The following is a 15,497-nucleotide window of genomic DNA, read 5'->3' as shown; positions in this document are numbered from 1 at the left end:
AAAGAGTAGGTCGAGAAAGAAAAATACTAAAAAGAAATTTAACACTAGGATCAGCTACATAAACATGCAAGGAGATAGAAAAAGAGCGAAATGGCTAGAGATAGAACAGCAGGTGAAGGATGACAAAATAGCTGTGTACGCTCTTTGCGAGACTCATCTCAGGGATCTAGAAGACCCGCCCTTTATAGAAGGTTACGTCTGGGAAGGGTGCAACAGAACGAGAACGGAAAGAAAGGGTGGAGAGGTAGGTATGTTGATACACCAGGGAACAAATTGGCAAAGAATTAAATCACCCTGTAAAGAACATATCTGGGTTTCAGGAACCATTACCGGCATAAGGACATGGCTAGGGGTAGTTTATTTAGGAACAGGACATCAATGCAGGCAAGAAAACAGGGGTCTTGTTGAATGTCTCAGTGAGTGACGATATAAGCCAGTTTGGAAACGGGGATAATATTATTCTGCTGGGGGACATGAACGGCCACATCGACGATCTGGATGGATACACGGATTGTAACGGGAAGCTAATGCTAGATTTCTGCGAGCGACACGATCTAGTTATAGTAAATAAAGAAACAAAATGTGAAGGCCAAATCACGTGGAAATTCCGCAACAGGCAGACGACCATTGACTATTGTCTAATGTCGCAGGAAATTTATAGCAAGGTCACAAAAATGGAAATAGACGAAGAAGGGGAGTGTAGTCTAGGAAGTGATCATAAACGTATCAGTATGCCGATGGAGCCCTTGATGAAAAGAGAAATGGAACTTAGACAAAGCATAAACGCAAAATTAAACGACGATCAAATTGCGCAGATAGCAGCAGACATAGAGGAAGCAATAGAGAAAAGCCCCATGGAAGACTGGGATTATGAACAGGTAGAACTACTCATAAGGAGTCAAATTCAGGAGGTTAAAGTAGCAAACCGCTGGAATGGAAAGAGGAAGCCACGGATCTGGTGGAATAAGGAAATCAGGGAAGCTATTGAACAACGACGGGCTGCTTCAAGGGAACACCGAATGGCAAAGAAAGCACAGGCTTATAGGAGGAAAACGATCAAAAATGGGAATCATATCGACAAAAGAAACTTCAAGTGCAGGCCCTCGTCCAAAGTAAAATAAGAGAGTTCACCGATCGCTGGATGGCTGATATACACGATGCCTCTAGAGGCGGAGCAAGAAAATTCTGGAACCATATAAGCTGGCTAGGGAAGAAGAATGAAAGAAAGCAAGATCGGATTCAAGATAACGAGGGCAATTGTTTAAAGGTAGACAACGCAGGGAACTACATTACATCAGTTATAGCCGAGTCATTTAAGAACGACTATAGGGTAATCTCCGCAAATCAGGAAGCAACACAAGGTAGAAGAATACAAAGCACCTTAGAACTGACCAATCTCAACTGGAAAAAGGCAGAAAAAAATATTCCTAAAAACACATCTACAGGAATAGATGGAATTCCGATCAAGCTGAATAATGAACTTGGTCCAAAAAGTAAGGAAACGTTGTTAAAAGATTTGGAAACAGTCATAGCGAATAAGCAAATTCCGGACAGCTGGCGGCAGAGTAAAATGAATTTGATTTATAAAGGAAAAGGAGAAAGGATGCACATAAAATCCTACAGGCCGATTACCATAACATCTGTAATGTACAGGTTAGCCATGCAGGCGGTGAAATTAAAGGTGCAAGCATGGGTTGAATGTAACAAGATACTCGGAGAACTTCAGAACGGCTTTAGAAATGGTAGGCGCTTAGATGATTGCCTGTTCGTGCTTACCCAATGCATCGAAATATCTAGAGTGGAAAATAGACCTTTGTATTTGGCCTTCCTGGACATAAACGAGGCGTACGACAACGTAAGCAGGGAACTCCTGTGGAACATATTAAAAGAAGAAGGTAGCGGTTATGAGGTAATAGAGTTCCTACAGGAAATATACCGGGATAACAAAGTTGAAATTACGTGGGAAGGGATAAGAAGTACGGAGGATCTCAAAGTATGCAAAGGATTAAGACAAGGCTGTCCTCTATCACCGGTGCTGTTCATGCTTTATATGATAAACCTGGAACGGAGGATACAAGACAGTAACCTAGGTTTTAACCTCTCATACAGATTAGGTGGAAAGGCAGTAGAGCAGCGCCTCCCCGGTTTGATGTATGCAGACGATATTGTGCTGCTTGCTGAGAGTCTGGAAGAATTGCAAACTCTAGTTAAGTATTGCGGAGACGAAGGGGACGCTCTAGGCTTCAGTTTCAGCGCAGTTAAGTCGGGTCTGATGATTTTCAACGGCTCAACTGATCAGGGTCTTAAAATTCAAGGCCTTGAAATACCTAGAGTAGCAGAATATAAATATTTGGGGGTATGGGTAAACGAAGGATTGGCATACACTGGAAAGCATGAGCAATCACTTAAGGCCAAAGGGCGAAGGAATGCCGGGATAATGAAGCATAAGGCATTGTGGGGATACAATAGGTATGAGGTATTGAGGGGTATTTGGAAAGGAATTATGGTGCCCGGACTTACTTTCGGAAATGCGGTTTTGTGCCTAAAGTCAGAGGTACAGTTGACATTAGAAACAAATCAGAGATCCTTTGGACGATTAGCACTAGGTGCCCACAGCAAAACTACAAATGAGGCGATACAGGGAGATATGGGCTGGGCATCTTTCGAAGAACGGGAAGCTCAGAGTAAAATATTATATGAGGAACGCCTGAGGAAATTGGACAGTAACAGATGGGCAGCTAAGGTATTTAAATGCCTGTACCTAAAAAGCGTTGACTCGCAATGGAGGAAAAGAACTAGGAAACTAACTAGTAAGTATGCTAGTAACAAGGACGGAGAAATAAAGAGCATTAAGCAACAGGTGAAAAACCCAGAAGGTAAAAATTGGATAAATTCGATGGAAAAGAAACAGAGTGTGTAATTATACTGAAAGTGGAAAATGCAGTTCAGGAAGGAAGATTTCTTTGAGAACTCAAGAGACAGTGCCCTACTTTTTGAAGCTAGATCAGGGTGCCTTAGAACACGCAGCTACAAAAAGAAGTTTAACTATGGAGATGACGCATGTGTGGTATGTGGAAACTCCAGCGAAACAATTGACCATATTATACTCGAATGCAATGGTATCCATCCGGAAGTTGATGCAGGCGCAATCACTGTTCCGGAAGCTCTGGGGTTTAGAGATAACAGTGGCCGGTTGAATAAACCGGCGGTGGAAACTAGCAAAAAACGGCTGGAAGATTGGTGGCTTAAAAGCAGAGAATTGACATAATGTTAGTAATGTAGGAGCAAAATTTAATAAATATAATGATGGTTTAGTTAACGATTCTAAATCAATAATTAAGATATATGGAGAAAAATGAGCATGATAGCTACTGCTACCACCCCGTTTCAAAGGGGACGCTCCTATAATCCATCCATTCATCCATCCATCCATCCATCCATCCATCCATCCATCCATCCGTCCATCCATCCATCGATCCATCCATCCATCCATCCATCCATCCATCCATCCATCCATCCATCCATCCATCCATCCATCCATCCATCCATCCATCCATCCATCCATCCATCCATCCATATTTTGTGTGGATTTGAATAAAAGAATCAGTTGCCGGTAGCGCGTTGTCCTGTCTCTTCTCTAGTGTTTGTCTTTTTTGCGCTCACTTTCTCCCGTACGATCATGAACAAACTGGCCCAGCAACAAGTTTTACTAAGGCATCATGGCTCTTAATGAACGAAATAGGGATGGCGTATGTCGAAATTCTCAAACTGCTATTGCCATGCAGGCCGCATTGAGAAAATATTCCATTGTGAGCCTGGAGCGAGAGAAATGATAGCAGTGGAAAGATATCAGTAAACATAATATTTAAAAGATAAATTCAATACAAATCGACCAATACAACTCGTTTCCAGGCCACGCTCCTATTCTGAGTGAAAATGAAAAGCGGGGCGCTCTCCCTTCTACCTATACGACGGACAATCGCAGCTTCAGGATAGCTTCGAAAGCGCCACAGTGATGAAAGGAACGGCGAGTTATCCGGCGCCAGGGTACTGAGGACAGGTGATGTCTGTCCGAAGTTCAAGAAAATTAAAGCTACCAGTACCTCTTTTCATTGCTATCAAGAACTTCCAACGTGCAAGGCCTGATGATGAGGTCTTCATTTAAATTTAGTTGAAAAACGAGTCTGGTGGTAAAACTGGCCGATGAAGTTAGAATGCGCTTTCGGAACTCGGCCTAAAATGTTTGGCGCCGACGCACCGCAACAAGTACCTCATAGTTCAGCAGGCGGCATGCGGCTCGTGGCCCCTGCCTAATAAAATTTAGAGGATAACTTAGGCCGTAACACACACACACACACACACACACACACACACACACACACACACACACACACACACACACACACACACACACACACACACACACACACACACACACACACACACACACACACACACACACACACACACACACACACACACACACACACACACACACACACACACACACACACACACACACACACACACACACACACACACACACACACACACACACACACACACACACACACACACACACACACACACACACACACACACACACACACACACACACACACACACACACACACACACACACACACACACACACACACACACACACACACACACACACACACACACACACACACACACACACACACACACACACACACACACACACACACACACACACACACACACACACACACACACACACACACACACACACACACACACACACACACACACACACACACACACACACACACACACACACACACACACACACACACACACACACACACACACACACACACACACACACACACACACACACACACACACACACACACACACACACACACACACACACACACACACACACACACACACACACACACACACACACACACACACACACACACACACACACACACACACACACACACACACACACACACACACACACACACACACACACACACACACACACACACACACACACACACACACACACACACACACACACACACACACACACACACACACACACACACACACACACACACACACACACACACACACACACACACACACACACACACACACACACACACACACACACACACACACACACACACACACACACACACACACACACACACACACACACACACACACACACACACACACACACACACACACACACACACACACACACACACACACACACACACACACACACACACACACACACACACACACACACACACACACACACACACACACACACACACACACACACACACACACACACACACACACACACACACACACACACACACACACACACACACACACACACACACACACACACACACACACACACACACACACACACACACACACACACACACACACACACACACACACACACACACACACACACACACACACACACACACACACACACACACACACACACACACACACACACACACACACACACACACACACACACACACACACACACACACACAGATAGCTATTCTAATGTTTTCTGGTAGAAAATTGTAGCAAATGCATGAGGTTGTCTAGGAGAAACCTTCATTTCTCGTGCCCCTTTATGCGTGCTGTAAGCTTGTAATCAGAGCAAAATTGACACCTTAAAGTTAGTATCGCAGGATCAAACGACTACAACTGCTGACGTAATGTAGCAGAGCAATCCCTCAGAGGGTTTGCGGTACCTAGAATATGTCGCAATGCTAATAGTAGAGGCTGGCGGGATGAAGAATCGATACCGTCAGATAGCTTATGTGGCACCTTAAACGAATTACTTTCACTGTGATGCAGTAGGGAGGCGGTGACGGTCAAGGAGAGCATACGTGTGAGGGGGGGGGGGGAGGGCAGATACATTTTTAGAGGAAAAATTACCAATCGGCATAACCAATTCCTCGCAATCTATCTTGAAAGTATGGGAAGCATAGACGATTGCTCAACATGGCTTATTCATGAAAAAGGGATCTCAACGGCATGAAGCATCAAGACTGAATAGCTTATTCCGCTATCTTTACAGAGTTCGGAAGTTGATTTAAATTTCACACTAGGGGGAAGATTTTGCTCCATGGAACTATATTCAAATATCATTATCATCATTATCCTTATCTCCATTATCATCAGTCAAACTATAGGGTGAAGGTCTGTCTCATATTCTTCCACTTAACCCGGCCCCGTGCTAGGTGCATCCACTTTACCTCTGCGAACTTACTATCTTACGTACAACCAACTTTCCGAAGTGAACATTGTATGAGCATTCAGTGCATAGCAAATGTTTAATTTTGAAGTTGGCCCCCGTGCAAAATGACCATTGAGGGAATACAGAGAGAACCAATCGTACGCTTTAAATTTATAGAATACGAGATGACCGCCGAAAAAATGACATCATGATATATAGACTGCTGTTGTGAAGTTGTAAAACGTTTGAGAAAATTTCATATGAAACCTGATTTCTATAACATGTGCTAAACTGTTGCGTATCAATATATAATGATTGCCTTTTCATTTTGAATTTCAGGGTAGATATGCGGTAAAGTTTATGAATAAAAAAATAAAGGGTAGTCTAGCGCTTACAATTGACTTCTATGTTATGATTCGAGGTAAACTATAGTGAGCAGATATACACAAGGTTCAAGTTGGTATTCCCACATCAGAGCCTTAAAGTTGCTGGAAAAAATTATTATTTTTTTAAGTCAAAAAGTGTTGGCAATTCCTGTTGTGATACTATGCACCGCATTTCTACCTTTTCATTGTGCATTCCACAAAAACTTAACAAGTGATCGATGCCCTTTTTACATTCAATATCTCGTCATGCTAAAAGCATCAAAATGTAATAAACTGATATTCTATTTGGTCTATTCATTAAAACAATGTTTGCATTTAAATCAGTCAGCACATATCGATATAGAGCGTTATTTCGCACGGGTCTTCTGAATGAAAATGTGATTGAAACTTTTTAAATTAAACACCGACGACTCACAATTTTAGCATACAGAATTGAGAAAACATTCTTGAATAAAACTCAGGTGCCCTCATGGTCTGCAAGCGTCACTTGCCAAGAGACTAGGATATAGCATTAGGAAGTGAAATGACATCGTAGACTTGTTTCAGAGGCGATAAAATCTTAATCATAGGAAGTGTCAAGTAGTTAGTAACGCTAACACTTATGATGAATCTTGGTGAAATTCACGAAATTTCGTCTTCAGATATGTGGCTAAAATAATGAGATAACTCTTCTCAACTTCAAGCGTTGCCCATCTTGTAGTGCAGAGGAAGAAACGAAAACTATTATAGTGGACATAAGGAGTCAGAACAGGACGGTAGCTCTAAAGACTAATATGGTTGAAGATAAAATTAAGGTATGTTTGACGGAAAGGTCACTTCAGTATAGGCGAATTTATACGGCTATACAAAACTACATAATTAAGGGTAGGCAGTGACTCAATTTGCACCATGGGTGTAATGTACCTCAACACAGTCTGACAATTTTGCAGCCTAGAAAAGGTAGGATTACACCGGGCCCGTCACGATGATGCGCAATACATATTTATTTTCCAGCACGAATTAAAAGCCTTGGCATACATCCTGTCCATGGCAGTGAACAGTAAATAAAGGAGTCGTGAGATATTTTGAGATTGTGGGCACATACTAGATTTCTCGACTTCATCGCACAATTGCAAATGATAAGTTTTAGGCATTATAGTTATAACAGGAACGATTTATGTAAAATGTTTAAGCCGACACTGTGGTCTCTGGTATTAATTCTTGAAATGAGCAGAATGCAACTTGACAAAATTTATGAACGACCTTTAGCTGGATGTTTTATAGCTACACTTCGCAGTAGGCGTGGATAAGTTTGCAGAGGAGATAAATGAAGCAATTGAGACTGTGTGACAGAGTTACAAGCTGTTTAATGCAATGATGTTTAAGCTGTTTAAGGCAAGAGGTGAAGTTTAATGAATATGAAAACATGCGGAACAGAAGGACTGAGTATAAAAAGCTTCAGGTGCTTAACGAGAGAAGGTAGAGTTCTGACGAGACTGGGAGGGACTTCAAAAGGTGCTTTCTTCTTTATGAGCCGGTTATTAGCCTTCAGAAAGTAATGACTCCTCCTTGCACAATGTATGATGCATCATATACATTATCCATCGCTGATGTAGATACCAGGCAGATACCGACGGCGAAATATTTCCGAGATTGTGACAGTATCCATCGTTCATCCAACCGCGTGCCAACCCCGTGACAAGTATCACGTTTGGCGTGGAGCACGGCGTGTTCACACGGCTGGGCAAGAATAGTTGTAAAATTTTGTTCTTTCCAAAATAAAGGCATGCCAAGCTTTTACAGCTTATGTATATTCCATGATATGAGATTTACCGCTGCGCCCTGAAGACCGTTTGCCATCGAGACGAGTTATTGATGCAACGTATTCTGTTATGATTTTGCTTTTCCCAAGTTTTGTCGCATTTTCATTTAAGGCATATGCTTAACTCTGATAGCCCCCCCCCCCCCCTCCCCTGCAATAATGTCCTTGATGTGCTGCAGGTTATTTTATAAATGCGGTAGCCAAACCGGTTTACTACAGCCGAGATAGGAGGCGTTTCAGCCTCCTCCTTGCCCGATGCAAAGGTCTATAGCGATGACTAAATGCAAAATTTTGTGAGCCGCAGTTTGGCACTGCAGCATGATGCTCACATAAGCACATCATATTTAGGTATAATGGAGTGTGCATTAAATATATGTGTTTGTTTTTCGAATAAGTTAGTAAAGACTGAATGCAAAAGTTTGGCAGAAGTGTTGATAGTCACATGTATCCTTTTTATTGTTATAATATTTATTATTTAGGCGTACTACACAAGCCATTCAAGTGACTTTAGCAGAGTTGTGTCGCCGTACAGAATTGTCATATTCACGTTCAGACGTTCGATGTATTACAAAATTAAATTTCATACGCAGAAAAATATGATCGAAACTCATAAGCACTTCATAGATTTCCAAATTACAAAAACAAAACACGCACCTGAACGAGCGCAGGGAGATGCATTTCGTATACATATAGGAAAGTGGCGAGTGGCAACTAAAAACGATGCGGTCTGTTGAGGACATTCTGTGCAAGTTAGCGCCATGTACACAGGATCATTTTGGGCACACATGGGCTCCTATCAGCTCGAGCACAAGACATCATCGTAGAGTACCAACTCTACGTAAGGATAAAGTAAACCGGCAATGCGAGCCGAAATTTCGCTAACACGGCGGCTCATTGTAACGTATTAGTGTCGATGGTATTCCACTCTCCAGCCTAGAAAAACAAGGAACACCTGAAAGCAGCAACGTGAAAGCGGTATTCAGAAATATGTCTAGAGTGTTCAAATCTTGAGGGTCTTGCCTGAATTGAACGAAATATTTAGTAGCGATATTCGAAAGGCGTTTTTCAAAAAACAAAACAAAGTAACCTCTTGAAGCGAAAATGTCGGTGTTTTGCAGATTGCTAAAAGATATTTTTTCATTAGGCGCTCTCTGGGTGAATCATAACAACAGTTATTATTGTATAATATTACTTTTATTACTTTCCCGTTATTTAATTTTTCCTTTCCTATCCTTTGCTACTTTTAGCTTCATCTTAATTTTTGTTTACATATGGGAATCATTGCACACTCTGGTACAGAAAGCAACGAGTGTCGTCAATACTACCAATTTCGTCTCAGGGGAAATAAATCTTAATGGCACGTCAAAGGAAGCTGAGCGCCAAGTATGCCTTAAATGTAATACATGTCGGCTGCATATCTCATTTTAAGTCGCAAGATAATAATGTGCAAAGATATATACACCAGATACCTAATTTATTTCGACATGTAACATGAGAAGGGAAGACGAGTTGGTCATTTTTTCGAGTTGCAGTCATGTAGTTTTTTTTTTCGCCGTTAAGTGATTCTGTGAGGGCCTTTTCAAGACCAACTTGGTCATCTTTGTTATTATTTGCATTTTAGATGATCCAGTCGTCTGCGAGCATTCTGATAGCAGCATTAATGTTAATAAATATGTAGATTAAGAAGGAGAAAAAGAGTGGTTGCTTGCATGGTTCTTCGGCACACAGCGCACAAACCCTAATCGTATTTGTGAAAGCTGCACTTTTGCAGATGACAACTGGTGTCTATTGAATAAATAATATTTTAACCTTTAAATTACAGATCCAGAAACAAGGTATACAGGAAGCTGCAGTGGACGTTACTGCGGCACATCTTTTTAAATGATTTTGGGAAATCTAGACAAATAATACCTGCTTGTGCACGATTGATAATGACTGCCCTGTTCTTGTCAACTGAGTCACTGTGCAGAGCCTTTCTTTAACAATGCTGTTTTTTTTTTTTAAGCAGAGGGCTATTTTCAAAAAAATACATATGTTTCATAATGATATCTTCTAGAATTATGCAGACAGTTCAAGTAAAAAAATTAAAATAATTAACTGGCATTTTAACATCTCCGCTTATAAATATAGGAATGACTATGACAAACATCCACTCCCTAGGCGCATCACCGCTTTTCGTGCATTTTTGTCATATATAACAATAGTATATACTTTGAAAATTGCCCAACTAATCTTATGAAAAAAAAAAAAAAGTTTGGCATTTTATGTCTTCTAATATTTTTTTTCTAGCTTACGTCTGTGCATATTAAGAGCAGTATGCGCTGTGCAGGGAAGGCAACATTGTTACGGAGAAGAAGAAGTGTTGAGGTTAGCCAGAAAAAGGAAGAAGAGGAGTTAGATGCCAAAGGAGACTTAGTTAGGAAATTGTAAACTTTATGTTGACCATTTCTGGCGAAATATGCGGATTCGCTATTTCCATATATTTAATTTTTTTACACGTAGCCCGTCATGCAATTATAAGTTGTCTGCATTATCTACAGAAATTAAGTGGTCACTAAAGTTAGTTAGAAATACTCCGTAAAGTTTAACAAAAAACTGAGAACCTACGCATTGCAAGAAATGTAATTCATGTCCTAATGCTGTCGCCAGCTGCCTCATCATGCATTGTTGATTGTACCCTACATGGCTGCTATAAGGCGAAAATTCATTGAAGCTTACATTTTTCCTCCTGCATTGAAAGTCTTCAGGTTTTGCCGATATTTAACGCTCAATAAGTAATGTAAATGTAAAGGATGAATATAATAAAGCCGTAAAACGGATTACTCGATTCCGACTTCTTTCAGCTGTAAAATTCAGATAACTTGCTTTACACAGTGGACGTTTTATACGTGTGGTATATACGGACATGAAAAAGGGATGAAATAAAATGAGAGAAACATGTTAAGTAGAAAGCGGTACCAAAGTAGAGGGGGTCGAAATTATTTATAATCCATCCGAATATCTACATGCCATGACCACTTGCAGCATGCTGGCGTCATTTTGCTGTTTGATAAGGGCTGCAATTGAGCAGGTTTAATTGAAAACTTCCAGAACGCAAGCTAGAAGTAGTCAAAAGCAGACACGCATTTTACTAACCTCCAAATTTATACCCATGTAGAATATCCTACAGAGCACCAAGGTTTGACCGCTTGGCTTTTCCTTCAAGTCATGGGTGGGTTGACAACAAATAAACATGCTACAAAATTTTCAATGCGAATGAACGCAGCTAAGATTAAAGAAATATCAGTTTTCCCAGCGAAGTGTTATCATAATACAGCCAGCACGTTAGGCGGAACATTAATGGTTAAAGTTGTATCTCCGTATATCCAAAGACCAACCTGCAGTATGAAATGCCCCAAAGAGGTCAGGCTTCACTCTAATTTGAATCTCAGATTTTCTCAAGTTCATAGAGCAGAATACGCAGGCAGGGAAGAAACAGAATATGGCCGGGACAAAATTATCACTGCCGTTTTCGACCATGTGAGAAAATGACATAAACAGCTAGCGAACTTGATCGATGCCACCGCATGCAACACACTCAAACATGCTTGCTGCATTGCACAACTCTTTCGCGTTGAGGCTGCTTTTGAACGCATCACATTTCATACACATAAATAAACCAAACACCTCAGAAAGACGCAATTAAACAGATGAAGGCTGCACGACGATAAAAAACACATCTCTACCAACCTCTGAAACAAGCACTCCTGACATCTGCATATGGTCCGACCAAATTTTGATGGCTTTTCTACCATCCTTGGTAACCGCTTGGCGCTGTCATCGCTAATCTTTGCGGACGAAATAGTTCACAGGATGGTCCACCTGGATAGTCCACCGTGTCAACATGTGGAGACTAAGCATGCGCATCGTGTACCGCGATACTAAAGATTGGAAATAATGGGTTGTGTTTGCTTTAATTGTAATATCCTATATCTAAAGAGTGATTAATAAATTTTAAAAGAAATGTTATAAATAGCCAGAAAATAGCCACTCAAACTAAATGATATTTTTATTGCAATATCAGGTCATAAATTCGCGAATGTGGTGAAAAATAGCCACCAACAACAATTTCGATTCCACTCCCCTAAATGCTGTCGCCATGGCGGAACCTTAGTTCGCGTCTTCCGGCCGTAATACTTTACAGTCTCTTTGGAGCCGTCTCCGCCAATAAAATCTTCGGCGTGCTCAATGGTTGCAGATATTTTCCCTGCCGCATAAAAACAGAAAGGAAAAGGACGAGGGACCACAGAAGAAGAACTAGATTAGGAACTAAAAATGGCGGTGGGTACGAAGTTTCAAGCGATAGCTTATGTAGCTCATTCGATCAAAAGGCTGTCTGCGTAGTAGTTGCCACCGCGTGTCGAAAAATTCGGAGGCTGTGTAAAAAAACTTGCTTCGTGGCAATTTGCTGTTCTAGTGTTTGATTATTGATTGGTGATGTATGTGAAACGTTATCGCGTCATACCCTTAACGGCAAAGCTGAAGTGTCCTCCTAAAATGTCATACTCTGGCTGACTGAAAAACATTATCGCTGTGTTTCTGCCATGGGTATGTGCGCTAATCTGCAATGGGGAATTCCAAAGGTTGCCGCTACATTTCGGCAGCAACAATTTGAAAGCGTGCCTGCTGCAAAGTGTGGGACAATCGTGTAATATATTTGGTAGCGGCGTGTTTTTCGTGCCTCTCTTATAATATTTCCTTATGAATTTTCTTATCAATTTTTCGGTGTCGTCTTACAACAGCTCAATGTTTTTGCAGCCAAGGTGAAGAGTGGCTGAAAATACGCAACATGGGTCAGGCATCCACACTTCGGCCCCGCGCCGTCGAGTCCTTCGTAGAGCATATTGAACAAGTTACCGATGATGTTCTCGAACTGATCACAAGGCTCAGGGACCAACAGGGAAATGTTGGTGGCTGCGATCAAGTTTTGAAGAAATGGTCACTAGAGAGTGAGTAAGCGGACCTACTCAGTTTTTTCCGTTGAGCGGTATAGACTTATAAATGCGACATGCTATAAACTATGCAGGGGTGGCTGCGAAGCTAAATACATGTGTTTGCTAGCCCTTTCAATCTTCCCACTATTACACGCCTCTAAACCTCCCAAAAAGAAACGGTCCATCCCGGGACGATTCGCAACCAAGTTCTGAAACACTGTCGGCTAACTTTTAAAAACCAGCCACTGTAGCCTTCAAACCCTCAGTCGTTAGCAAATCAAGTTCAAAAGACGTATGTGCAGTAATAGTGGCTTTCCACATTGCACTAATATTTATGTGAATCATATCAAGGAACGCTATGCGACGTTTATTAGAGGTATAGAACCTGGCTATATTTATTCGCTTGCAGCGGTAAATGCGTTCCGGATGTGTGATTTCAATGTACTGCGTGCGAGATATAATAAACTTTATGTGTCATCAGGACATATGAGCTTAAACCTTCGGAATATGCTAAACTGAACTGCACGGTAGGTGGAGGCTTAAACGGAACATTAAACTATATGCTTAAAAAGACAGGAAGAAGGAAATAAAAAGAGAGATAATGAAAGCACTCGCTTCAATGCGATGCAGCGTAACTGCCTAGGATAAATGTCCCAGGGTAACTCAAAGAGACAGGTCAGTCAGATGCTCGGATGATAGCCCGGCCGCCATATCAACAAAACAGATCAGATCTGCTAGATAAGCCTGTTAATGTGGTTCTCTGTGTGTAATTGTAAGTGATTATGAAAGCCTTGAAAATTTTGTAAAAATGTAGGAATGCTCAGTAAAATGTATAGTGCGTTATTTTTAAATGTTTACAGTTTATTATTTCAAACGCTATGAGAGATGTTTCAATGAGGTCTACACTGGCAGATTATAGAGCAATTTGGACATTACTTGATGAAGCACAATAATATGGCAGTTAGTTAACTAAAATGAAATAATTAAATTTTTGTGTTCAGGGCCACCATTATGATAAGAAAATATAGGCCTTGAGCAGAAAAGTTCAGTCAAGTTTTAAATTTCCGTTATATTTAATGCAGTTGGAAATATTTGGCGTCAAAAGTACTCACTTTTGTATCGTAAAACTGGCTTCGCTCAAAGCTTGTGTGGTATTGTCGCGAAAATAATTCTCACTGCTTCTACGGTATAAATTAGACAAAACGACCTCAATTTAAAAGCCAGCATTTCAGGAAGCGAGGTTTAAAGCTAGAAATCCGCATTTACGTTATATTATAACTGCGTTGCCGATAGTGAAAACTTAAAAACTGGACTCTGCTTTGCTGTTGACTACCTTCATTTCTGTAATTTAAAGTTGGCCCTTAAAATAAAAACATTATATACTCAATAATACCTTTTGATAATTATTTACCTAATTACTGACCACTATCACATTCCGCCTTGTGTACGATCCATCTGTTTAGACCTCACTGAGGTATTTCGTACTCAATTCAAATAAGCAACTGCAAAGAGTTTAAAAAAACACCTGTGTACAACGTAAACAGCTAGTTCTCTTCATTACAGTATTACAATATTTACAATATTGTATTCCGATAATATTTCAACATCAATTTTTCTTTATTTGTTTCACCAGCAATCGTCTGCGTCACGTTGGGAACAAGGCTGGGGCTACTGGAGTACAAGATAAAGCCGGAAACTGCGCGCATTATGCACGATACAGCAACTTTCCTCGACTGTATTGACACACTAGTGGCGCAGTTTCCCTACTACCGCTACCTCCCTACACCAACCAGCTGGCGGTTCAAGCGAGCGGGAGACGTCATCACGCCGTAAGGCTCCGTGTGCAGTTGCCATGTGCTTTGAACAATACAACTGAAATGTATACTTCGGTTATTATTTTATCATGGCTCCGCTCATTGTTACGAACTCTAGCAACATAATTCGTTGTACTTTTGAAGAGGCACCAAACGTTGTTCAGAAGGTGCCTTAGCAAATGATTCGTACGAAGGCTAGCTATATGTCATCCATATCAGCGCACGCGCGTAGGTCGTGATTTC

The 15,497-nt window shown here is 41.2% G+C and overlaps 1 protein-coding gene across 1 annotated transcript in view; it reads left to right on the top strand.

Annotated features, from left to right (window-relative positions):
* The window catches only part of LOC146193497 (putative cytochrome P450 301a1, mitochondrial), a 39,296-nt gene extending 24,012 nt beyond the window's left edge, over nt 1–15,284 (top strand). Inside the window, exons 3-4 of the mRNA XM_084600566.1 lie at nt 13,265–13,455; nt 15,074–15,284. Coding sequence (XP_084456692.1) covers nt 13,265–13,455; nt 15,074–15,273 — 391 coding nt within the window. The 3' untranslated portion in view covers nt 15,274–15,284. The remainder of the gene's footprint in view (nt 1–13,264; nt 13,456–15,073) is intronic.
* The last annotated feature ends 213 nt before the right edge of the window (nt 15,285–15,497 follow it).

Source organism: Amblyomma maculatum, chromosome 4 (genome assembly GCF_055883805.1).
Source record: "Amblyomma maculatum isolate TAMU_Amacu chromosome 4, ASM5588380v1, whole genome shotgun sequence".
NCBI lineage: Eukaryota > Metazoa > Arthropoda > Arachnida > Ixodida > Ixodidae > Amblyomma > Amblyomma maculatum.
The sequence above is the reverse complement of the archived record's forward strand: the minus strand, read 5'-3'. Positions and strand labels throughout refer to the sequence as shown.